Raw genomic sequence first — 26,304 nt, 5'->3', positions numbered from 1 at the left:
TATTTTTCTTTATCAATATTATGATGATATTATTTAACAGTATTTGTTACTCTCGAGGATAAGGATAAAGTTTTATGTAGAATTCATTTCTGTGAGTTCAACTGTTATTAGTATTACTAATATAAGCTTTCCATGCTCTTGCTTCTTAGAGAAAAGGTCTAATTTTATATTTCTTTGCATCTGCTCCAGAGCAAAGGATAAAACTCATGTTTTAGAGAATGTTTTGCTACTGCTTATCACTGTGATAAGAAATTTCCCATTCTCCTTGCCAAATCTAAAATGTTTAATCAACAAATGTTGAATAAAAATTATCACATTCAAATAATCTCAGTGGAAGGGAAATAAGTCAATATGTTTATTATGATTTAACATAAGATTTGATATTAATATATTGTTTTAATAACAACACAAAGCTGTAAAATATACAACAGTTCAATGAAATCAATTGAAAAAGCTGAGAGATATTTTCTTTAATGAATAAAAAACACTTCACAGACATTTAATTATAAACAAACATAATTTCTTTAAAAGAAAAGAAGAGGGATGTTAGAGATAATAACTATTTCCAAATTAAATGGTTAAACTAAAAACTTATTTATAATTTATATGAATGCATACTATTTTGAGAACCTTATTAAAAAATCCACTAAGGAAAAAAAATAATATTTTATTTATTTATTTGACAGAGACACAGCAAGAGAGGGAGCACATGCAAGTAGGAGAGGGAGAAGCAGTCTCCCCGCCAAGAAGGGAGCCTAATGCAAAGCTCAATTCTAGGACTCTGGGATCACAACTTGAGCTGATGGCAAACCCTTAATGACTGAGCCACCCAGGCGCCAAGAAAAAAATTTTTAATTGTAAACTCCAGACAAGATCAGGCATAATCAGTGTGGTATGGCTGTAGACATCAAATGATACATATTTAATTTTCAAACTTTTGGAAGTTTCTATATTAAGAGTCTGTATTGATAATGATAATTATAAAATATAAGATTTATAGAGAAATTGTAGATGTCATATTTGTGAAAATCATTTAATAGCCATACTTCTTAAGCTTATTAACAGAAGGTAATAACCTCTTTTGCTTAAAAGTTCATTCATGCATATTTCAACTAACATAAAATTAGTATAACTAGGGGTGCCTGGGTGGCTCAGTGGGTTAAGCCTCTGCCTTCAGCTCGGGTTATGATCTCAGGGTTCTGGGACAGAGCCCCGCATGGAGCTCCCCGCTCAGTGGGGAGCCTGCTTCCCCCTTTCTCTCTGCCTGCTTCTCTGCCTACTTGTGATCTATCGCTCTCTCTGTGTCAAATAAATAAATAAATAAATAAAAATTTTTTTAAAAAAAGGAGTATAACTAAAATAAAATATATGATGTATGTTATTCATATATTACATATATACATTACATAGTACATCATATGTTACAATTTAAAATTTGTAGTTTGTTTTCTAAAGGAATATTTTACTGTTAGTCACTGACGTTTTTTGTGTTTGTTGTAAATAATGAATTATTAATGAATTTGTGGTGTAAAAGAAAGAAATCCTATTGCAATCATCTGACAAGAGTGAATACTAATAGAACTTAAAAGATTTGAAAAGTGAACCTAAAATCTGTTTGAACATACCAATTATGATTTTCTTCTTCATAGGTCCCCATAGCTACAGTTAGAAATAGATGTGAGTTACTTCCTCTACTTCTTCACTACTGGGTTATAATCAAATCAGGCCAGGCTGAATTATGTTATCATTCTGACATTTCTTATATTAATTATGTCCCCACTTTGTATCTTTTGCTGGGCTCAGAAATTACATGCATTAGATTTTCCCGTAGGCAATTGTGACAGTATTTCCAGCCATTGGGCTCATTTGCACTATCTTTCAGAGTCATGTGAATGGAAAACCTCTGAACAAGAAAAGGAGCACGGGATAATTTAGTTAACCAGGATTATCATTTCTGTGGCTTCAGGCTACAGGGCTCCCTACACTTGGTCATGAAGGAGCATGGAATGTCTCTGAAATATTTTAGAGATGCCTATACAATATTTAATCAGTTCCTGTATCTTCAATAATAATTTCATTAATGGATTCCTATTTTTAACTTAACTAACTTTTTAAAGTTAGCATCTGGTGTTGGTCAGAGATAAAGTTAACTGAAGTACTTGCAGAAACCATCTTTGGAATGTAGGCTTTCTAATCAGAGTACTAGGTTTCCAAACTGAAAGTTTTTGCCAAAGAAAAAATATTATAGGGTGGCACTCAGAATTACACACACACACACACACACACACACACACACACACACACACACATCATATCACAGAAAAGCTATTCAAACAGACCTGAGGACAGTAACAGAGCACCAAGGAGATATGTATAATAGGAGGGCCAAGTGGACATAATTTTCAGCTTCAGTCAGCTAATTAAAATTAGAGAAATTTGTTATTCTGCCACAAATTTATATACCACTTACATCAACTCAATTGTTTTCCTTGTTGTCTTCTCAAGGAATGTATTCAGAACTTGATGCACTTTACTATCCTAATATAATTTGGATTCATGATAAAGAAATAAAAATATTATAATTAAAATAAACCTATAATTCTTTTTTTAAAAGATTTTATTTATTTATTTATTTAAGATTTTATTTATTTATTTGACAGAGAGAGATCACAAGTAGGCAGAGAGGCAGGTAGAGAGAGAGAGAGGAGGAAGCAGGCTCCCTGCTGAGCAGAGAGCCTGATGCGAGACTCAATCCCAGGACCCTGAGATCATGACCTGAGCCGAAGGCAGCGGCTTAACCCACTGAGCCATCCAGGCACCCAGATTTTTTTTATTTTATTTGACAGACAGAGATTACAAGTAGGCAGAAAGGCAGGCAGAGAGAGAGAGGAGGAAGCTGGCTCCCTGCTGAGCAGAGAGCCCAATGCGGGGCTCGATCCCAGGACCCTGGGATCATGACCTGAGCCGAAGGCAGAGGCTTTAACCCACTGAGCCACCCAGTAACCCCTAAACCTATAATTCTTATATGCCAATTGGTATAAATATCCCATATTAGGAAATGCTGTATGATAATCTTTAGTCTGGGAAACGAGAAAAGAAAACTAATGATTTAGTCAAATATACTTGGAGAATGGGAGTACTAAATGAGCAGTACTGATAAAAGCAGAATAGAAATGAAGGGTTAGAAGAGATGAGAGCATAAGAGATGGTGCCAAAGGTTGTAATATCATGATTTGAGGTATCGGAGGTTCAAAATGCCTAAGGGAAAATGAGAGCTAAGTTGTGGTTTTGATTTTTGTTTATGATTATGCTTCAGTGGAGGTAAAGACTAAGAGCTCTAGGTTGATGGTTTCACAGTACTCAGTGATTGATGGGACAGTAATTATAATGATAGCTAAATTATAATGAATTTTTAATATATGAGTACACAGGAAAGTCCTTAAAAAATATATCCCCCAAATAATCCTATTCTAAGCCCAGTTTTATAAATGATAAGATAGGTTTAAGTAAATTGTGCAATTGCATATGGATGGAAGACAGAAGTTGGGTTGCCACTCAAGTCCAATGATTACTGAAAAATCTATTATTAGATTGAAAATGGGGAGAAGCTAAATAGTGCAATAAAATGAACAGAATATGTAAAAATTTCTTATAAGTTCACTTTGGACTTCTGTTACTCTAACAAAGAGACATGAATCTTTAGTATCATTGTTAGCTATAGATGATTCAGGGGTGACTATTATAGCTCCCATGGACCTGTTGAGTATTTTACACAAGAATTTTTAGGGACTCTTGGGTGGCTCAGACATTTAAGTGCCTGAATTCAGCTCAGATCATGCTCTCCAACTCCTGGGAGTCCTGGGATTGAGCTGTGTCAGACTCCCTGCTTATTGGGGAGTCTGCTTGTCTCTCTCTCTCGCTGCCCCTACCCCTGCTTGTGCTGTCTCTCAAATAAATAAGTGAAGTCTGTAAAAAAAAAAAAAGGACAAGGTTCTTATATGTATGTATTTATATCTTTTATAAATATGAAGTAGCTGTATGGGAGAGGGTAATTTATCCTCATGCACTTTTCTTGTTCACTCAAGTCAGATGATCACAATAGAACTTCTCTTATTTATGCCAAAATATCTTTGAATAATTAATAATTTATAACAAATATGTATAACACCATTGACCAAGAGCAAAATATTTCTTTGGGGATGTTGACTTTAAAGGGCTACTGATTGATCCTGAATCAATAGTTGAGAAATGTCAAATGTGAGAGGGGATGGATATATCTTGTGATACCAAAGTTTCTGGGGACAGATTTAGATTTGTGACACATGTTCAGTCATAACTAGTAGGAAAAAAGCAAGCATTTAAATATGTGGAAACTATATTGAAAAAGAGAAAGAACCTGAGATCTACATCAGTGAAGAAATCATCAGTGAAGAAATCATCAACAGTAATTTCAGAAGGTACTATGAAAAATTCTTCCAAATTATTTTTGTTTTAAAATTTTGAGATGATTGGGGTGCCTGGGTGGCTCAGTGGGTTAAAACCTCTGCCTTCAGCTTGAGTCATGATCCCAGGGTCCTGGGATGGAGCCCTGCATTGGGCTGTCTGCTCAGCGGGGAGCCTGCTTCCTCCTTTCTCTCTCTCTCTCTGCCTTTCTGCCTAGTTGTGATCTCTGTCTGTCAAATGAATAAATAAAATATTTTTTAAAAATTTTGAGATGATTGCTTAAAATTTACATTATTTTACAAATATTTACATTATTTTACATTAAGACAAAATTATTTTATCTTAAAATTTTGAGATAATTGCTTAAAATTTTACATTATTTTTCATATATTATATAATACATGATTATAAACATAAGTGATCATAAGACCACTTATGATCAAGTTAGGTGTGTGGCTCAGTAGCCTATATGTAGCAGCATTCTAGACAAGAATCAAATCCCCCCTCCTCCTCCTGGGTCTTTCACTCATTCATGTTAAGTTAATAATACAAGTGGTTTGATGTATGTAGAAAGTATTTAGTTGTGGATAGAATGAAAACATAAGCCTTCATTTCCTGACTCCAGAGGAAAAAATAAGGAAGGAAAAGAGAGAGGAAGGAAGGAAGGAAGGGAGGGATGATGAAGGAAGAAAGGAAGAGAGGAAGGGAGGAAAGAGGGAGGGAGGACAAAGGAAGAAAAGAATCCGTTGATTATCCTGAGGAGAAGGAGAAGTAGTAATCAAATCAATAATGTTAAAGTGTAAAATGCTTGCTTTCATCATTTATTAAATTTGAGTAACACATTTGCTTTTTGGAGTTATTACTGGATTGGAGGGATATTTGAAATTGTAGTCCGCTCTTTTCTAACCACTGTTACAGGATCCTAGACCTTCCTGCCCTCTGCTTCCTCTGCTACAGCACCGGTGGCTGAGTTCTTCTTTCACCCTTCTTACTACTGATTTCTACTGCAAACATAGCTTTTCAGCCTGTGATAAAACCATGATAGTAAATTATAACCTACCGATACAAAGCATTCAAATTGTTAAGGTTATGAGAAACAAAGCCAGTTTATATTATGACTTTCTAATCAGTGCTCTTCTAACTGTGATACGCTAGAATTCCTCTTGGCAATTGCTAGGAAATAATTATGTTTTAAAAAGGAAAAAAAATACAGAAACACTAAACGTTTGGTATATGCTGAAAGTTGTTCCTTTAACTCTGAAAATAAGCTTTATGTTCAAATGACATTAAATTCAATTAAATGCATATAACATTGAATTTATGGTATATATGCATCTATCATATATGCTAGATATGTCTATAATAATATGTAATATATTGTGTTATACATAATATAGTGTTGCATATAAATGCTTTCTGTTTAAATGTAAAAAACTCTATCTAATCTTACAGAACTTAAAATGAAAATCCTGATAAAGAAAAATTAACAAGAGCCAAAGTTTTACAATACATAAAACAAATCAGCAGGTTAAAAACATATTCAAAATACCTTTATATTATCTCATGTTCATTATTGTATTTCACTTCACAAAGTGGTAACATGATCTATTATAAAGGGGTGTTAGAAATTATATAAAACAACATGCCAATATTGCATTATTTGTTTGGTACTTGTTTCTATAGCTACTGTGAAAAAACCTTGCTTACTTTTCTAATTTTTTAGATTGGTCATTTTCCTTGGGGTTGTTGTACTGGAACTGAGTTCCATATTTGTGGTTTGAAAACTTTCAGACACACTGATTTACATATATCCTGAAACTGCAAATATCCCATGACTGCATCCTTCAATTGAAGCAGTGATTTTTTACTCGCTCTGCTCTCTATCATTATCAAGTTCAGTGAGGATGAGCATTGCTATAGCTAACCTGAAAATAACCCATAGAATCAGGGTGGTTCTCTTTAGTTCATATGTTTACAGTTCAAGCTGTGTGTTTACAACATTGGTTATAAACCAATTAATACCAGTTATAATGTTAATAGCATGGCTTTCTCCGTTGCCATCTCTATTATGAGAGTAGGGGTCATGATTATTGGTTACTGCTGTTTGCATGTTGGTATAAATTAGATCATTTGGCAACTTTCTGATACACAGAGAAAAAAAGAATATGGAGATTCATGTAAGAGGATTATTCAATGTACATGATTTGAAGATTGCCTTAAAATTTTCAAGTTGTCTTCAAGGTACATTTCAAAAAATATATTTCTGAATTTACTAATATACCAGATGTTTTGAATTGATTTTTTAAAGCTACATTTAGGAATACTGGGGAGGGAATAAAGAGACATGAGTTCTAATTCCAGTTTTGCCATCAGCTAGTTATAGTAGCTTGAACAATTAATTTAACCTCCCTGAGTTCAGTTTCTTGATTAAAAAATGAAGTAGGTTGGTTGGTTCAGTGTTCTTCAGTCTGTGGGTTTGGACACTCATTGGGGCTTCATAATATCCTCAGTGGCAGTTGGGGAAGGGAGAGAGTGGCTAAGACTCTAAATGGGTAAGAGTTCTTTCCTTGCTTCACTCAAATCAGATCTGCTTTATGCTGCTTTATTTCCTTTCATTCCCTTCCTTACAAAAATTTCATGTTTGTATGAGGTCTTCTACTAAAAGTTAGTAAAAAATTTTAAAACCATTGGACGAAATAATCTAATGTTTTAAGACAGCCTTCAGTAATAAAAGATGTTAAAATTTTGTGGGCTTTCTAATGTACCAGAAAACCATATGAGAAAAGGAACTGTATATTATCTTTCTGTAAAATATTTTTAAGATTCTATTTATTTGAGAGAGAGAGACAGATGTGAACAGTGGGAGGACCACAGGGAGAGGGAGTGGGGATAGAATCCCAAGAAGACTCCCCACCCAGTGTGGGGCCAATCTGGGGCTGGATCTCAAGACCCTTAGATCATGACCTGAGCCCAAACCAGGAGTCTCAGCGACTAAGCCACCCAGCTCCTTTTCTGTGAAATATTGTAGAAAAAGCCTGATGGGGGGAAATAACTGATGTTTAGTTTATAATGCACATTATCATTGTCATTTGGCTTTTAGACCAAGAAGTAATTGTCCCAAATATCTACACTATCTAAAGCAGAATTGCACTCATATTTTCATATCTTTATGTTTGTGATACTCTTTCAGAAGATTACAGTTTTTGTTTTCTTACATATTATATATGTCCTGGGGATAAAGCTTTGGGTAGTAGACTATATCTCCAATTGTCAAATTGAATCGATATGGAAATCAGTATTCAGGATACTAGAAACGTGTTTGAGGACAGGTTAGATGTTTTCCCATGGTAGCTGTATTATTGGTGAAGAATAAAGTTCTGGTACTGGTAGCCTAAGCCCATTTAGTCTAGTTTTAAACACATTATTAAAAAGAGGAGAGAAGAAAGGCAGGAAAGGTGGGAAGGAAGGAAAGAAGCAGAGAAGGAGAGAGAGAAAAGAAAGAAAAAGAATGAATGAAAGAAAAAAAAAAGAAGAGGAAAGAAAGAGAGAGAGAGGGAGGAAGAAAAAGGAAAGAAAAAAAAATATTAAGGGTGGGACACATCAGTGGCTAGTTAAGTACCTGCCTTCAGCTCAGGTAATGATGTCTGTATCCTAGGATCAAGCCCCAAGTTGGGATTCCTGCTCAACAGGGAGTCTGCTTCTCCCTCTCTCCTCCCACTGCTCCTGCTCTCTGCCCCTCCTGACTGCTTTTCTTTCTCTTATATAAATAAATAAAATCTTAAAAAAAATGGGAAGAATAAAATGTTACAGGTAAGAAAAACTTTTGGAAAGGATTACAAATTGTTTACTAAAGTAGTACATTCAATAAGAGAATGAAATTATAATGAATCAATTATAATGAAAAAGAACTAATTGTAAGGAAAGTGGCACTTTGTACTTAAAGACATTTCCTCATTTAGAATAGGCACTAATACTAATCTGCTTTTCTTATTACTAATCAAAACCTTTATATGAAAACAATGAATGAGTTTATTACAGGTTTATACTTCCTTTAGAAAGTGTTTTTAAAAGGTCAATATAGTTTGATTTATGCCCTATCAACATTCACATCTAACATGTGGCTTTTCATTCTCTTTATCTATTACATTTCCCCAAGTTAAAGAAACTGTGTTTTTCTAAAAGAGTTCGGCCTTGAAAGTACCACTCAATTTAACATGTATTTTCATTGCATTATTTCAAATTATGTTCAATCAAATTCAGCATTTATAACTTTTTGCAGAAATTGTTTTTAAATATCCCATTAACTTTCTGTCAGAATAGTACATATTACTTCACTTTAGACTTAAAGCACCAAGATAAATCACTTTCTATAGTTCAAAGAAATCATATTAACATAGATCTGGTTGTTTTTAAGAATTAATATTACTATATTATATCTAATCCTGAGTATCATTATATATAGTATTTTGCAGTCTTTGTGTATATAGCCAATCTTATAAGTTTTTGTAGATTAAAATGAATTCTAAAAATAACATTAAAAGGAAATAGACTATGAGTCAATAGGCAGAGCTCATTTTTTTTAAAGCATTTTTTTTTATTAACATATAATGTATTATTTGCTTCAGAGGTACAGGTCTCTGAATCATCAGTCTTACACAATTCACAACACTCACCATAGCACATACCCTCCCCAATGTCCATAACCCAGCCACCTTAGCCCTCCCGCCAGCACCCCCCAGTAACCCTCAGATTGTTTCCTGAGATTAAGAGTCTCTTATACTTTATTTCCTTCCCCAGTTGCATCTTGTTTCATTTTTTCCTTAGTACACCCCACGACACCCCACCCTGCCTCTCAAATTCCTCATATCAGAGAGATCATATGATAATTGTCTTTCTCTAATTGACTTATTTTGCTTAGCATAATGCCCTCTAGTTCCATCCATGTCATTGCAAATGGCAAGATTTCATTTTTGATGGCTGCATAGTATTCCTGTGTGTGTGTGTGTGTGTGTGTGTGTGTGTGCGCGCGCGCGCGCGCGCGCGCTTACATCTTCTTTATCCATTACTCTGTTGATGGACATCTAGGTTCTTTCCATACTTTGGCTATTGTGGACATTGCTACTATAAACATTTGGGTGCAAGTGCCCCTTTGGATTACTACATTTGTATCTTCAGGGTAAATACCCAGTAGTGCAATTGCTGGGTCATAGGGTATCACTATTTTTAACTTTCTGAGGAAACTCCATGCTGTTTTCCAGAATAGTTACACCAGTTTGCATTCTAACCAACAGTGTGGCAGAGGGTTCTCCTTTCTCTGCATCCTTGCCAATATCTATCATTTCCAGACTTGTTAATTTTAGCCATTCTGACAGATGTGAGGTGGTATCTCACTGTGGTTTTGATTTGTATTTCCCTAATGCCCTGGAGCACTTTTTAATGTACCTGTTGTCCATTTGGATGTCTTCCTTGCAGAACTGTCTGTTCATGTCTTCTGCCCATTTCTTGATTCGATTATTTTTTCTTTGGGTGTTGAGTTTGATAAGTTCTTTATAGATGTTGGATACTAGCCCTTTATCTAATATCTTATTTCCAAATATCTTTTTCCATTCTGTCAGTTGTCTTTTGGTTTTGTTGATTGTTTCCTTTGCTGTGCAAAAGCTTTTGATCTTAATGAAGTCTAGTAGTTCATTTTTACCCTTGCATTCCTTGACTTTGGCTATGTTTCTAAGAAGTTGCTGTGGCTGAGGCTAAAGAGGTTGCTGTCTGTGTTCTCCTCTTGGATTTTGATGGATTCATGTCTCACATTGAGGTCTTTCATCCATTTGGAGTCTATTTTTGTGTGTGGTGTAAGGAAATGGTCCAGTTTCATTCTTCTGCATGTGGCTATCCAGTTTTCCCAACACCATTTGTTGAAGAGACCATCTTTTTTTCATTGGACATTGTTTCCTGCTTTGTCGAAGATTAGATGACCATAGAGACGAGGGTCTATTTCTGGGCTTTTTATTCTGTTCCATTGATCTATGTGTCTGTTTTTGTGCCACTACCATACTGTCTTGATGATTACTGCTTTGTAATGAGCCTAAATTCTGGAACTGTGATGCTGCCAATTTTGGTTTTCTTTTTCAGCATTCCTCTGACTATTCAGGGTCTTTTTTGATTCCATTTTAGGATTATTCCATTTATTTAAAAAAATTGATAGTATTTTGATAGGGATTGTGTTAAATGTGTAGATTGCTTTAGGTAGCATAGACATTTTCACAATATTTGTTCTTCCTATCCATGAACATGGAACGTTTTTCTATTTCTTTGTGCCTCCCTCAATTTCTTTCATGAGTACTTTATAGTTTTCTGAGTATAGATTCTTTGCCTCTTTGGTTAGGTTTATTCCTAGGTATTGTATGGTTTAGAGTGCAATTGTAAATGGGATCGACTCCTTAGTTTCTCCTTTTTTCTGTCTTGCTTTTGGTGTATAGAAATGCAACTGATTTCTGTGCATTGATTTCATATCCTGACACTTTACTGAATTCCTGTATGAGTTCTAGCAGTTTTGGAGTAGAATCTTCTTGGTTTTCCACATAAAGTATCATATCAACTGCAAAGAGTAATAGTTTAACTTTTTCTTTGCTGATTTGGATGCTTTTAATTTCTTTTCATTGTCTGATTCCTGGGGCTAGGACTTCTAGTACTATGTCAAATAGCAGTGTTGATAGTGCACATCCCTGCCATGTTTTCCTGACCTTAGGGGAATGCTCTCAGTTTTTTCCCATCGAGAATGATATTCACTGTGGGTTTATCATAGATGGCTTTGATGATATCAAGGTATGTACCCTCTATGCCTATACTGTGAAGAGTTTTAACTAAGAAAGTATGCTGTTATTTGTCAAATGCTTTTTCAGCATCTACTGAGAGTATCATATGGGTTTGTTCTTTCTTTTATTAATGTATTGTATCACATTTATTAATATGTGGATGTTGAACCATCCTTGCAGCCCAGGAATAAATCCCACGTGGTCATGGTGGATTATTGTTTTAATATACTCTTGGATACTTTTGGCTAATATTTTAGCGAGAATTTTCACATCCATGTTCATCAAGGATATTACTCTGTAATTCTCCTTAATGGGGTCTTTGTCTGGTTCTGGGATCAAGGTCATGCTGGCCTCATAAAATGAGTTTGGAACTTTCCCTTCCATTTCTATTTTTTGGAACAGTTTCAGGAGAATAAGAATTAATTCTTCTTTAAATGTTTTGCAGAATTTGCCTGGGAACTCGTGTGGCCCTGGGGTCTTCTTTGTTGGGATATTTTTAATGACTGCTTCAATCTCCTTACCAGTTATGGGTCTGTTCGGGTTTTCTATTTCTTCCTGGTTCGGTTTTGAGAGTTTACCGGTCTCTAGAAATGCATCCATTTCTTCCAGATTGTCAAATTTGCTGGTTTATAGTTGCTCATAATATGTTCTTATAATTGTTTGTATTTCTTTGGTGTTGGTTGTGATCTCTCCTCTTCCATTCATGATTTTATTGATTTGGGTCCTTTCTCTCTTCTTTTTGTTAAGTCTGGCCAGGGGTTTATCAATCTTATTAATTCTTTCACTGAACCAGCTGCTTGTTTCATTGATCTGTTTTGTTTATTTTGGTTTCTATTTCATTGATTTCTGCTCTGATCTTTATGATTTCTCTTCTCGTGCTAGGTTGAGGCTTTCTTTCCTGTTCTTTCTCTAGCTCCTTGTGGTGTAGGGTTAGGTTGCATATTTGAGACTATCTTGTTTGTTAAGAAAGGCTTTTATCACTATATATTTTCTTCTCAGGACTGCCTTTGCTGGGTCCCAAGTATTTTGAATACTTGTGTTTTCATTTTCATTTGTTTCCATGATTTTTTTAAAAAAATTTCCCTTAATTTCCTGGTTGATCCATTCATTCTTTAATAGAATGCTCCTTAGCCTCCATGTATTTGAGTTCTTTCCAATCTTCTTTTTGTGGTTAATTCTAGTTTCAAAGCATTCTGAAAATATGCAGGGAATGATCACAGTCTTTTGGTACTGTTTGAGACCTGATTTGTGACCCAGGATGTGATCTGTTCTGGAGAATGTTCCATGTGCACTAGAGAAGAATGTGTATTCTGTTGCTTTGGGATGGAATGTTCTGAATATATCGTGGTGTCCATCTGGTCCAGCATTTCATATAAAGCCTTTATTTCCTTGTTGATCTTTGCTTGTCCATTTCAGTGGTGGTGGGTTTTAAAGTCCTCTACTATTATTGTATTATTGTTGATGTGTTTCTTTGATTTTGTTATTAATTGGTTTATATAATTAGCTGCTGCCATGTTAGGGGCATAGATATTTAAAATTGTTAGATCCTCTTGTTGGACAGACCCTTTAAGTATGATGTAGTGTCCTTCCTCATCTCTTATAGTCTTTGGCTTAAAATCGAATCTATCTGATATAAAGATTGCCACCCCAGTATTCTTTTGTTGTCCGTTAGCATAGTAAATTGTTTTCCTCCTGTCATTTTGAATATGGAGGTGTCTTTGGGTCTAACATGAGTTTCCTGTAGACAGCATATTGATGGATCTTGTTTTTTTTTTAATCCATTCTGATACCCCATGTCTTTTGATTGGGCATTTAGCCCATTTACATTCAGGGTAACTATTGAAAGATATGAATTGAGTGCCATTGTTTGGCCTGTAAGTTGAGTGTTACTGTATATTGTTGCTGTTTCTTTCTGGTATACTACTTTTAGGGTCTCTCTTTGCTTAGAGGACCCCTTTCAATACTTCCTGTAGGGCTAGTTTGGTGTTTACAAATTATTTTAGTTTTTGTTTGTCCTGGAAGCTTTTTATCTCTCCTTCTATTTTCAATGACAGCCTAGCTGGATGTAGTATAATTGGCTGCATATTTTTCTCATTTAATGCTCCTAATATACCATGCCAGTCCTTTCTGGCCTGCCAGGTCTCTGTGCATATGTCTGCTGCCAATTTAATATTTCTACCAAGATATGTTACAGACCACTTCTCCCGAGCTGCTTTCGGGATTTTCTCTTTGTCACTGATACTTGTAAGTTTTACCATTAGATGACAGGGTGTGGACCCATTTTAATTAATTTTGAAGGGGGTTCTCAGTGCCTCCTGGATTTTGATGCTTTTTCCCTTTGCTATATGAGGGAAATTCTCTACTATAATGTGCTTCATTATACCTTCTGCCCCATCTCTCTTTCTTCTTCTTCTTCTGGGATCCCAATTATTCTAATATTGTTTCATCTTTTAGTATCATTTATCTCTCGATTTCTCCCCTGGTGGTCCAGTAGTTGTTTGTTTCTCTTTTTCTCAGCTTATTTATTCTCTGTCATTTGGTCTTCTATATCATAATTCTCTCATTTATCCTAACATTAAGAGCCTCCATTTTTTATTGCACCTCATTAATAGCTTTTTTTTTATTTCAACTTGATTAGATTTTAGTTTTTCTATCTCTCCAGAAAGTGATTTTATTTTTCCAGAAAGGAATTCTCTAGTATTCCAATGCTTTTTTTGAGCCCAACTAGCCCCTTGATAATCATCATTCTGAACTCCAGATCAGACATCTTACTAATGTCCATATTGATTAGGTCCCTAGCCATTGGTACTGTCTCTTGTTCTTTTTTTTTTTTTTTTGAGGTAAGTGCTTCCACCTTGTCATTCCACCTTGTCATTTTATCCACATAAAAATAGATGAATGAGAGAACAAAACACTAAAAGTGTAAGAATGACCTCGGAAAAATATACACTAGCCAATTCAGAAGAGACCCAGAATCAGGAGTGGGGGGAGAATAGAACAGAGGCACATACTTGATTTTGGATGAATTTTGGTCTGTTAGAAGAAACTGCCTCCAAAAATTTTAAAGAAAGCAAAACACACATATATATATGTATATACATATATATATATATATATATATATATATATACACATACACAAAAATAGGGGTATACATGATGAAGGGATGGAATATGACTGTAAAGATGAATGTTTAAAAAGATTCTAAAAAGGAATTGATAAGAAGTTGGTTGAAAAAAGGGAAAAAAAAGGAAAGATGTGATCAGGCTGGAGACTAGAGCTAAGCCATGCACTAGATTTAGGTTATATTTAGTGTTATTTTGATCTGTTAGAAGAAATTGTATCCCAAGCTTGGTCATGGCCGGATGTTCTTGTTTCTCTTCTGGGGGAGGGGCCTGTTGCAATGATTCTTGAAGGTCTTTGCCTGAGGCAGAATTACACCACCCTTGCCAGGGGCCAGGCTAAGTAATCTACTTGGTTTTGCTCTCAGTAGCTTTTGTTCCCTGAACACTTTCTATATAGCTTTGGGGGAGGAGAATGAAAATGGCAGCCTCCCAATCTCCAGCCTGGACAAGCTGAGAGCTTGTGGCCCCACTTCTCAATGTGCCCTCAAAGAAAAGCAGTCAATCACTCCCATCTTCCTGGTCTCTGCCTGCATTTTGTGCTCATCCAGTCTGTGGCAAAGCATTTCTGTCTCTAGTGCATGGCCCTGTTTGGAGTCTCCAAACCCAGCAGATTCCTGCAATGCACTTCTGCACGGCTCCTCCTGGAGGAGGAAGGAGGGAATCTCCCCAGATGTCCCGCTTGTGGCATCCCTCCTTGAAGAGTAGTGGTCCATCTGTGTCTTGGTTCACAGTTTAAGATAATCCTGAGCTGAAAGCCCACTCCTAGGTTCCATCTGTGCACCTGGCTTCCCCACTCCAACATCTGGGAGTTCTGCCACACTTAGACACCACTGGTCTTTTTGTGACCCCACAGGTCCTGAGACCACACTATTTCCTCAAGGGCTCCACCCCCTACTTAGCTTCTGGGGATGTCCCTTAGTGGAGCAGACTTCTAAAAGTCACGATTTTGTGCTCCACTGCTCTAAGGCCTGCCATGAGCTGGCCCCTCCCCCTGAGGACTATCTTCCTGTATATCACCTTGGATTCACTTTTCTGCACATCTTGCCTTCCAGAAAGTGGTTGCTTTTCTGTTCCTAGAATTACTGTTCTTCTCTTTGATCTCCTATTGAGTTTGTAGGTGTTCAGAATGGTTTGATAACTATCTAGCTGAACTCCTGGGACTTGGTGATATTTAGGTCTCCTACTCCTTTGGCATCTTGCTCCTCCCCCCGAGAGCTCTTTATTGTTACAAGGACTGAATTTATTATGAATTTTACTTTATTTTTTAAAAATTTTATTAATGAAAAAAGAAATCTTTGTTCTTTTGCCTAGATATGAATAATGTTCCAGAAAAAGACGACAGTTTAAAAATGTTATTTTTATTCTTTTGGTGTGTATCTACATTTTCAGGAACCTAAAAGTAAGTTTTACACAGGAAATATTTTTTGTAAGATAAGTTATGTGACTAAGATTGAGTCAAATATAATGATCTGAATATATAAGCACTTTTTTATAGTGGAACTAATCCTATTTTCTTTTATTGGAATTTCCAATTCTTAGTTATAGAAATGGTTTTTCATTAAACATTTATATGAAGGTTTATTTAAAGGTATTTTAAAATATACTTTTTCTTGTTAGGAAAATGAGATGATTTAATACCTAAAAAGTTCCTAAACAAAATATTCACTATGACTATATTATTACCAATTAGTATCATATATATCTTATGTTCTAATATTCATTCTTTTCATCTGATATCAACAGTATTCCAAATGTTGATGATAACTGAACAAAAAACATTAGTTCATTCCTTCTTAGAATTTATGTTTTTATTTATATTTTACATTAGACAAAAACAATAAAATATTTTTAGATATCATAAGTACTAAGTGGAAAACAGAATATGTATATGAGTAACTCATGTACTTCAAAAGTATCAAAAAAGATAATAAAGAAATTGTGAGAGAGAAAACTATACTGTAGGAAATGATCATGGTTCAGTTAGAATGTGACATTTTAACCTTGAGGGAAGAATAAACTTTGGAAAGATGGGTTTGCAGGAAGTAAGTAAAAGTATTCCAGGTGGAAAAATGTCAAAGAAGCAGGAATCAGAGACTGAGGAATAGTTCAGACTACCTGAATAATTCACTGGATAAAAGAACATTTTCAGAGGGACTAGGTGACTCAGTCTGTTAAGTGTCTGACTCTTGATTTCAGCTCAGGTCATGATCTCAGGCCAGTAGAACGTTTTAGTTAAAATTTACTGGATTCTTACTGAAGGTCAGATATCATATGAAGTTCTATATTAGGTACTCATTTAATCCTCATACCCTTATCAACCAGGTACCATTATTTCTGATGTTCCTTGAGATTAAACAACATGCTTATAATTACATAGTAATAATTCTCAGAGCATAGTTGAAATCCTGGCTGGTTGTCACCAGATACCCACAATCTTAAACATTACAGTAAATTCTCAGCTGTCGGTTCTCTAAAAATGTGTTTATTCTCCTTTCCCCAAAAGGGTATTTTCTACTGGCCATAGATTTTTAGGTTGATAGTTATTTTCTTTCACTCCTAGTTATTTTCTTTCACTCCGTTAGAATATTTGTTACTAGGTTCTTGCTTCTATTATTGGGAAATAAGATGTTAGTCTTTGGCTGCTTGAAGGTAATGTGTCTTTATTCCTCAGTTGCTTTTAAAATTTACTCTTCATCTTTCATTCTCCCTCAAGGTGTTTTCTTTGTACTTATCCAACATTGGTCTGGAGAGGTTCCTAAATCTGTGGTTACTCTCTTGATGTTATTTTTGGACAATATGGTTTTTGGTAATATGGTTTAAAAAATAGTATTTTACCTTTAACTGTTATTTTAAATTATTGGAATTAATTAACTTTTCAACGTTGAATGGCAAAGTGCCTTGTACAAAGAGTGTCTAAATTCAGAAAAATGCTTCTGAATTAAGTTAGCAATGGATGAATAGAAATACTTGAACTCTGGGTTATTTCTAGTTCATATTCATTTCTGCTTTCTTTAAAATTTATGTTTGTAATGTTTAATTATTTAAAACCCATATTTTCCTCATTTTTTAATATTTCCTTTTTGTACAGATTTTATCATATCTAGAGATCACTGCTGTTGTACCTTACACTTTAATGATAATTATACCATTAAATTGATGATAATTTTCTACTGATTATTAAGTCATCAAGAATACCAATAATTATTAGCTTTTAAGGAATGTATGGCTTTAATGGAAAAGATATTTGATTGGCTTTTGACTCACTTGTCATGTTAATTTCAAATTATTACTGATATGTCAAAATAAAAATCAACAGTAGACTTGTGTTTTTGTCTTCACAAAGATGTTTCATACATTGTAGAAAGTGAACAGGGCACCTCATTGTCCCACAGACTTATGCATGTTTCATCACTGAATTGTGTAGTTTTCTGCATTTACCTACAGCAGACACTTACTTGCCTTGCTTACTATAGAACTGCTTCCATTTCAAATAAATATAATCATTATACCAAATTTCTTGTAAGTCTTTTATCAATGCTTACAAAAAAGGGAAGGAAAAATAATAAGCCAAATACAATAAGTGAAAACTTTCCAAATGTAACCGAACTCATTGAGAACATTAACAATGTAGGGGCCACAATGCATGAAAAAAATTACTGCAAACATCCAGCAAACCATGAATAGTATTAATGAGTAACCTGGAGAATTAACACATATGTCAAGAATAAAACCCAGAGTTGACAATGTGGTGGCTCTCATCCCTCTCTGCTTTTCAGCTGCTCACAAGCCTTAGCAAACCAATTGACCCTATTAAACCAAAGCAGAATATTCAGTGGCACTGCTCATACATTTGAATTATTGTAATCTAAATGAAAATACAGGGAGCATAAATTTGTTTCTCTGATTAAGATGTTGTTTAACTGTAATGCTCAAAACAAATTTGCTATTCACCTCTAGCAAACATAGAATCCTTTTGAAATCCATCCTGGTTACTTCGTCTTTTTCTTTTACTATCATATTTATTCTTTTTCATGTGTTCATCCAACATGTATTAAACATCTGTTAGGTGCCAGACCTCTCAAGAAGCTAGAATGTATTAAAATACAAGAGGTTCCTTAATCTCAGAGAGCTCCTGCTCTTCACACATGTGCATCTAACTAGATAAACTTCTTAACTATATTTGCAACTAGAGAAACTGGGTTGCCATCACCTAGCACAGCTCTGTCTCAAAGAAAAGTAATGAGACCTGTGTGTGTGTGTGTTTTAAATTTTCTAACAGCCACAATAGAAAAAGTTAAAATAAGTTAATTTTAATATGTTTTAACTCTTTATATTCAAATCATTACCATTATAAATGTAAGTAATAAAATTATTAGTAAAGTGCTTTATATCCTTTTTTCACACTAAATCTTCAAATTCAGTTACATCTCATTTGATAGTAATCACATGTCAATGCTCTATAACCACATGTGGCTAGTGGCTACTATATGAAAGAGTGAAGATTAAGAAAACAGCTAACATTGATTTTAGTATTTTTCATTATTCTAAATCTAGAATCTTTAAATGTAAAAACCCAAATTCTATTTTTTTACAAGAGCCCTGTTCTTTGAAAGTATTTCTAATATATAAATTATTGCCCCACAGTACTTTAAGATGTTTTTGTTTTCCCAATCCTGGAAAAGTATTTTATTATTTTGAGTTTTAGTATTTTGAATATTGTTATTGGCTTACTCTATCTCTTAGAAAAACGCTATTCAAAGTTTAGCAGCTTCAGTTGACTAACAATACTGTATTGACATAGATTATTTGTAAATAATGCCACAAAACAATCAGAAGGTTTATTTGTTGTAGTTATATATTTTTTTAACTCGTGAGCTAGTTGCTGAGTTATGTATTTAGTTATTTAGTTTTACACCATCACTAACCTCATATTACTAATACACTGTTTTTATATTAAGATATTTAACAAAACCAAGAGTTTTGTGTCCAGAACATAATACATATTTATTTTTATTGAATTAAATACTTAAGAAACTGTTCACATAGTTTTTAATCTGTGGTAAAAATAATTTTGGGGAAGTATTAACATTCTATAAGAATTAAAATAGACATAAATTGACAGAGATCAAAATAGCCAGGAATAATAACTGTATTATAGGCTTAATAGCAAGAAATAACCTAAAGGTTGTATAATTTTCATATTCCTTTAGAGCTACCAGTGTGTCTGCTTACCTGGTTGGGAAGGAAGTTTTTGTGAACAAGAATCCAATGACTGCAAAATGAATACTTGTAAGAACAATTCCACCTGTACTGACATCTACAATAGCAATCAGTGAGTAATGTATTTATTGTTTTCTTCATAAAATTACTTGGAGTATTCAGTGCCCTAGGGTAATGCCAGCATTATTTTCACTTTTCATCTATTAATTAAAATAATAATCTCAAGATGAAGAGAAATTTCCTGACAAGATAGTGTCAACATTTATTTGAAATGTGTGTCCAAAAGTTATAAACAAGATTGAACTTGGAAGTGCAATGTCCAGATCTGACACATGTTACAAATGCATTTATTTCTTTAAAACATGCCTTTGTCATCTCAGTGTTTTGGATCATTCATGTAAAATGAGTACCACCATATGACTCCTTCATGGGTATGTTGAATTAAAACTTTCAGTTTATTACCTGGATATTATCATGAATTTAGATTACTTTCACTGAATTATTGATCAGTTTTACATTAATTGGTCCACATTTTCCCTAATCCAACTGTCTTAGTATCTAGGTGAGAAATAAGCTTTAAATAGAAATTATGAATAACTATTGCTAATATTCCAAAAGTTTAATAACCAAATACATATTGATAAAATAGCTTTCATTTTTAACTTGTCTGGTAAACTCCAGGTATCTCAAGTAGATGCAAAACCGGTATACTGTGACTAGAATGATTTTCTTCTTGTCACAGAAGCAGATTAATTGAATGCAAATTTACTTAGATGATTATTTTTTCAGGGATAAATCAAAATGACTTCAGAGTATCCTCTAAAATAACTCATACACTATCGTGTCTTGTGATTACAGTTGATGATTTCAGATCATCTCAAGCATGTAAGGGTTTTGACAAATATTTTGTCAAAGATATTCTTATTTTGGGTGACTAAAGCAGGATATAAGATCCAGATTGATTAACAGTAGACAGGTTATTTCATTTAAAGACAATTCTGAAATATCTGGCAATAGTTTAAGAGAAAAAAATGAATAATTTTTAATATAGAAAACTCACAATGCCAGTAGTTGACATTATTTTAAAATATATAAAAATGTAAAAAGCTATTTTTTGTGAATTATCAATTATTTAAAATAGACATATCACAAATTTGTATTAACTGCCTTTCCATCTATATTGTAGGAGAAATGATCAACTTCTGTTGAGCTAGGAAAGAAAAACTTCCTGTAGTTGTCTATGCTTATTTTCTTTCTCTTAAATGACTATTAATTATAACCTACAATGTGTAATATATAATGTATATATCGAAGATTCTGTTACATACTTTTTAGCATTTGGATTTTTCTGTATTTCCTAAGATAATTTATGCCTGTTAATCACCTCCAAACAAAAACCAGCAGAAACATGCCCGTGGTTAAACAAATTGGATTAATAACTTATTACTATAACGGAGAACACACACTATGTAAATTCATGTGGCATCTCAGTAGAAGGGGGCTGGAAAGGATTTAGAGGTTTGGGTTTTTGACATATAATTTTGGGGGGGTTAAGAAAGTGGACTTGGATAAAGAGACCTTCAGGAAGTGGAAAGAATTATCTATATTCATAACAAATCTCTTACCTAGGAGAAGGGAAGACTGGACAGAGGTAAAATCCAAATTTCTAAAGAGGCAGCAACCATTTATATCAATCATGTTAATATGATAGACATACAACTGTGATAGAATGTTTGGCTAGTCTTGTGGTTTAGATAATGTTCAAGTTTTTGTCTGTATTTAGAAATGTTTTGGGGGCAGGCTTGTCTTTATAACAATTAATCAGGGTCATGGAGTAGCTTTGTCTCATTTTGATGTTCTGTGAAATTGTCTGTTGAAATGTTCAACAGGAGAACACCAAGAGCTAGCTACAAACCTAGCTTATAGTGCCTGAGCACTATATGTTTTCTACTTTTATTATGGTAAGAAAACTTGTTTTGTATGAGTTAAATCTTTTAAAATTTACTGAGGCATCTGTTACAACTTAACATATGTTCTTTGCATATTTGACAAGAGTGCATATTCCACTGTTATGTGGAATGTTCTGTAGAGGTCTTTTAGGTCTAGTTGGTTTATATGTCAATGGAGTCTTTTATACCCTGCATTTTCTTCCCATTTGTTCTAGCCATTATAGAGTTAAAGTTTGCAATTGTTATTGTAAAATTATTTACAAATCCTTTTAGTCTGCCACATTTTGCTTCATTTACTTAAGTTAGATCTTAAGGCTGTAAGATCTAGTTGTTAGATGTTACTGACAGATTTAAATATTTATAAAATGTCCTTCTCTGTTGTAACATTTTTTGCTTAAAGTGTATTTTGCCTGATATTAGCATAGCTGTCTCAGCTCTTTTTTGATGATTAATGGCATAGTATTTATTTTTCTAACTTTTTATTTTTAACCTGTTTGTGCCTTTGAATATGAAGCTTGTCTCTTATAGATAAGATATAAATTTACTGTTTTTAAAAATTCATTCTGTCTATTCTTCCTTTATTGAAATGTCTACTTAATTTAAATTTTACATTAATAATGAAATAGAGTTCTATTGAAGTTGTTTTCTTTTATTTTAAATATGTTATTTTTTTTAAAGATTTTTATTTATTTATTTGACAGAGAGAGATCACAAGTAGACAGAGAGGCAGGCAGAGAGAGAGAGGGAAGCAGGCTCCCTGCTGAGCAGAGAGCCCGATGCGGGACTCGATCCCAGGACCCCGAGATCATGACCTGAGCCGAAGGCAGCGGCTTAACCCACTGAGCCATCCAGGCGCCCCTTAAATATGTTATATTTTTTAGGGTTTTTTATTCCTTTATTTCTCCATTAATGCCTTCTTTTGTGTTAGGTTTTTCCTGGTATTACACTTTAGTTTCCTTTTTATTTTTACTATATATTTTTACTTAGTTTCTTAGTGGTTATCCCATAGATTACAGTTAACTTCTTACCTTAAAGCAATTTACATAGTGTTAATACTGACTTAATTTCAACAGTATACAAAAACTTTGCTCCACCGTTGCTTCATTCCCTTCCATCTCCTCAGGCTATTATTAATTATAAGCACATCAACACAATTTTATAGGATTGTTTTATGCACTTTCTTTTAAATCAAATAGGAATTGAAAAGAGAAATAAGCAAAAACACCTTTATCCTGTCTTTTATATTTACCCATATGATTACCATTACCAATGCACTTTATTTTTGTGTGTGAATTCAGATTATTGTCTAGTATCTTTTCATCTTAATCTGAAGGATTTTCTTTATTAATTTTTATAAGGCAGAACTGCTGCTGATGAATTCTCTCAGTTCTGTTTTATCTGGAAATGACTTAATTTCTCCTTTAATTTAGGGGATAACTTTAAGAAATAGAGAATTTGTGGTTGACAGTCTTTTACTTCCAGCACTAAAGATATCTGGGCTACATGTTTTCTGATAAATCAATTGTTAATTGTACTGAGGATTCCTTGTGCATAACGAATTATTTTCTCTTGTTGCTACCAAAATTCTTTGTCTTTTGACAGATTGATTATCATGTGATTGATAGCTTTTTATGTTTTTGAGTTTATTTTATCTGGAAATCATTGAGCTTCTTGGAGGTGTAGATTAATGTTTTTTATCAAATTTAGAAAATTTTGGCATTTATTTCTTCAAATATTTTGTCTTTTCTCTCTCTCTCTCTCTCTTCTGATTCTACAATTCTCACATGTGTATGCTAATGTTCTTATGGTGTCCCACAGGTCTCTGAGGCTCTGTTCATCTTTCTTTCTGATCCTCAGGATCAATAATCTTAATTGATTTTATCTTCAAATGCATAGCTTCCTCCTTCTACCAACTTAAATCTAGAGGTGTACCCCTCTAGTAATTTTTAATTTTTATTTTTTATACATTTAATTCCAGGATTTCTATTGTGTCCTTGTTTATAATTGATATTTCTCTATATTCTCAAATTGGCAAAACATCAATCTCATACTTATTTATTTATCTATTCCTTTTTTTGAGAGAGAGAGAGTGCACGAGTGAGAGTGTGCATGCAAATTGGAGGAAGGGGCAAAGGAAGAGGGTGTGAGAGAATCTTAAGCAGGCTCCAGAGCAGAATGTGAGGAGAGGCTCAATATCAGGACCCTGAGATCATAACCTGAGTAGAAGTCAAGAGTCAGAAGCTAAACTGACTAAACCATCCAGGTGCTCTACTTTCTTTAATTATTTAGATATGGCTTCTGATTTTCTTTGAACACATTTCTTTTAGCTGTTTTAATATCTGTGTCAAGTAAGTCCAATTATCAAGACTTCCTCAGGGATACTTTCTCCTGGTTGCTTCATTTCTATATATGTGTCATACTTGTCTGTCTGTGTATGACTTATAATTTTTTTATGAACACTTGACCTTTCAAATAGTATAATGTGGCAAATCTGGAAATCAGATCCTGCTTCTTCTCGGTTGTTACTGTATTTTTTTTTTTAATTCTTTGTTTCTGCTGTTATTTGTTTAAAGATTTTTCTGAAATAGTTCTATAAATCATTTTCTTTGTCACTTGTGACTATTCAAGTCTCAACTTGGCTAATCTAATGGTCAACTAAAGATTTTTTTTTAATTATTAATTAATTTGACAGAGAGAGAGAGAGAGATCGATCACAAGTAGGCAGAGAGGCAGGCAGAGAGAGAGGGGGGGAAGCAGGCTCCCCGCTGAGCAGAGAGCCCGATGTGGGGCTCGATCCCAGGACCCTGGGATCACGACCGGAGCCGAAGGCAGAGGCTTTAACCCACTGAGCCACCCAGGCGCCCCTCAACTAAAGATTTAACAGAGATTTTCTATAATCTCCTCAAACTACTATGTCTACTAATAAGCCTTACTATTTATATATGGTGAGGCATGCATTCAGTACTCAGCCAGGCATTTCACAACTCTGCCTTATTCTCCGGTATCTGCTTGCACAGAGGCTCAAGGTCAGTCAGAGAAAAGAGATTAACGTCTTTTCCTACCTTTCTTAGACCTGTGTAGACTTTCATGTTGTCGTGTCTTCTAATTACCCAAGAATATGTCTAGCTTTTCAAAGACCTCTATGAACATCTCACTCAGCACTTTTTATTTAAAGTATATTGGTCAGCCTCTTCTTAGCCTTGTCTGTAATCGTCACTTCAAACAGCAAAAATATTAGGCAATTACTACTCAGTGTTATTAATAAATACTCTTTATATTAGGCTTTCTGAAAAGAGTAAGCTTTGAGTCAGGTCTATTCCTGAAAATGTCTATTCCTAAAGTCTATTCATGAAAAGGAACTTTTCATACAGTCACCAGACCAATGAAATAATGATATTCCTGGGAAAGGCCTTTTGGGTGAGTTCCAAACTTGTCCTGCTCTTCAGTGGATGTTAGGCTGTTGGTTTCACAGTTGCCATAACTGCAGTGCCATTGGTTTTCAAGTCTGTTCCAGAGCTGGAGAAAAGGGATGGGAATACTGCAAACAACCACTATAGAGGTGTCTATGCTTATGAGAGTCAACCATTTTTCTTGAATAAACACTCCTCAGACTTTTGCAAGCCTTTAGTTTATTTAGGGTTCTGGGAAAGTTGATTTGACCATGTTGCCAGTGTTCTTTTTCTTTTAAGGAAGAGTGGATTTTCAAAGTCTTTCTTCTGCCATTCTTGAAGTGATTATACCAAATCATGTTTTATATTATTTATATGGAAGAGAGAGAGGATAGAGACAGGGAAAGAGAAAGCATGAATTTTAGGGTCAGAGTATCTGGATATAGGATATCAAGTTTGGTTCTGTCCTTAACGATTAGTGTGAATTGGGTTAAGGAATTTTATTTGTATCCTTAAGCTTTCAGGGTTTTGTTTTGTTTTGTTTTGTTTTGTTTAATCCAGAAAGTATGAATAATAATAGCTATACCTCACAGAGTTATGATGATAATTAAATAAAATTCTGTACACAAAGTATTTCGCTTATTTCTTGATGTGTATTAAACTCTAAGTATCACTAGTTTTTATTATTCCCAACATTTATCATATTTTCAAAAATATATGTATGAATAAGACTAGAGCAGCATTTTATTAATAATGAATCTGTGGGATCATATTGATATTAACTCATTTCCTTTAATATATTTGTGTATATAGTAAATGGAGACCACTAAAAAAAATTACATTTTTCTTTGTAATTAAGAAAGAGTTTAATTAAAGTTTAGAGTTCTTGAAGGTTTCTCACAGATTTTTCATAATCAAAAATTTCAGGACCCTCAATAAAACATACAAAGAATCTCTTACTTCATTTTGTGAAGAGTCAGTCCCAAGGATACATCAGAAATTTCAGTGAAGATTCTTAAATTTCATGCTTTTGAAGAAATTCACATTGCACACCATAATGAGTGCTTAACATAGCATACATTTTAATAGATCAAATGAAAATTGTATTTCATTGACTTTATGCTTGTATTCCCTGAGAAGAAAAAGAGTTAGGAAAATGAATATTTGCAGAAATTTCAAATCTCTTTAAGTAATCTGTGTGTTCTGAGTTACTGAACTTACCTGTATGCGATCATCTCTAAACAACTGGAGTTAACGTAGTTTAGTGTTTACACAGTTTCAAGACATTAAAAAGCAAAATGGGCTAGGGATGTAATTTGAATGCTGACTGCAACCTGCCTTCTGCTATTCCTGGCATGGTTTAGAATTT

The 26,304-nt window shown here is 34.1% G+C and overlaps 1 protein-coding gene across 1 annotated transcript in view; it reads left to right on the top strand.

Moving 5' to 3' along the window:
* EYS (eyes shut homolog) overlaps positions 1 to 26,304 on the top strand; it is a 1,652,430-nt gene that overhangs the window by 481,133 nt on the left and 1,144,993 nt on the right. Inside the window, 1 exon segment of the mRNA XM_044253753.1 lies at positions 19,588 to 19,709. Coding sequence (XP_044109688.1) covers positions 19,588 to 19,709 — 122 coding nt within the window.

The sequence above is a fragment of the Neovison vison genome, chromosome 1, assembly GCF_020171115.1.
Source record: "Neovison vison isolate M4711 chromosome 1, ASM_NN_V1, whole genome shotgun sequence".
Classification (NCBI taxonomy): domain Eukaryota; kingdom Metazoa; phylum Chordata; class Mammalia; order Carnivora; family Mustelidae; genus Neogale; species Neogale vison.
Note: the sequence above shows the minus strand (reverse complement) of the source record. Positions and strands in the feature narration are given on the sequence as shown.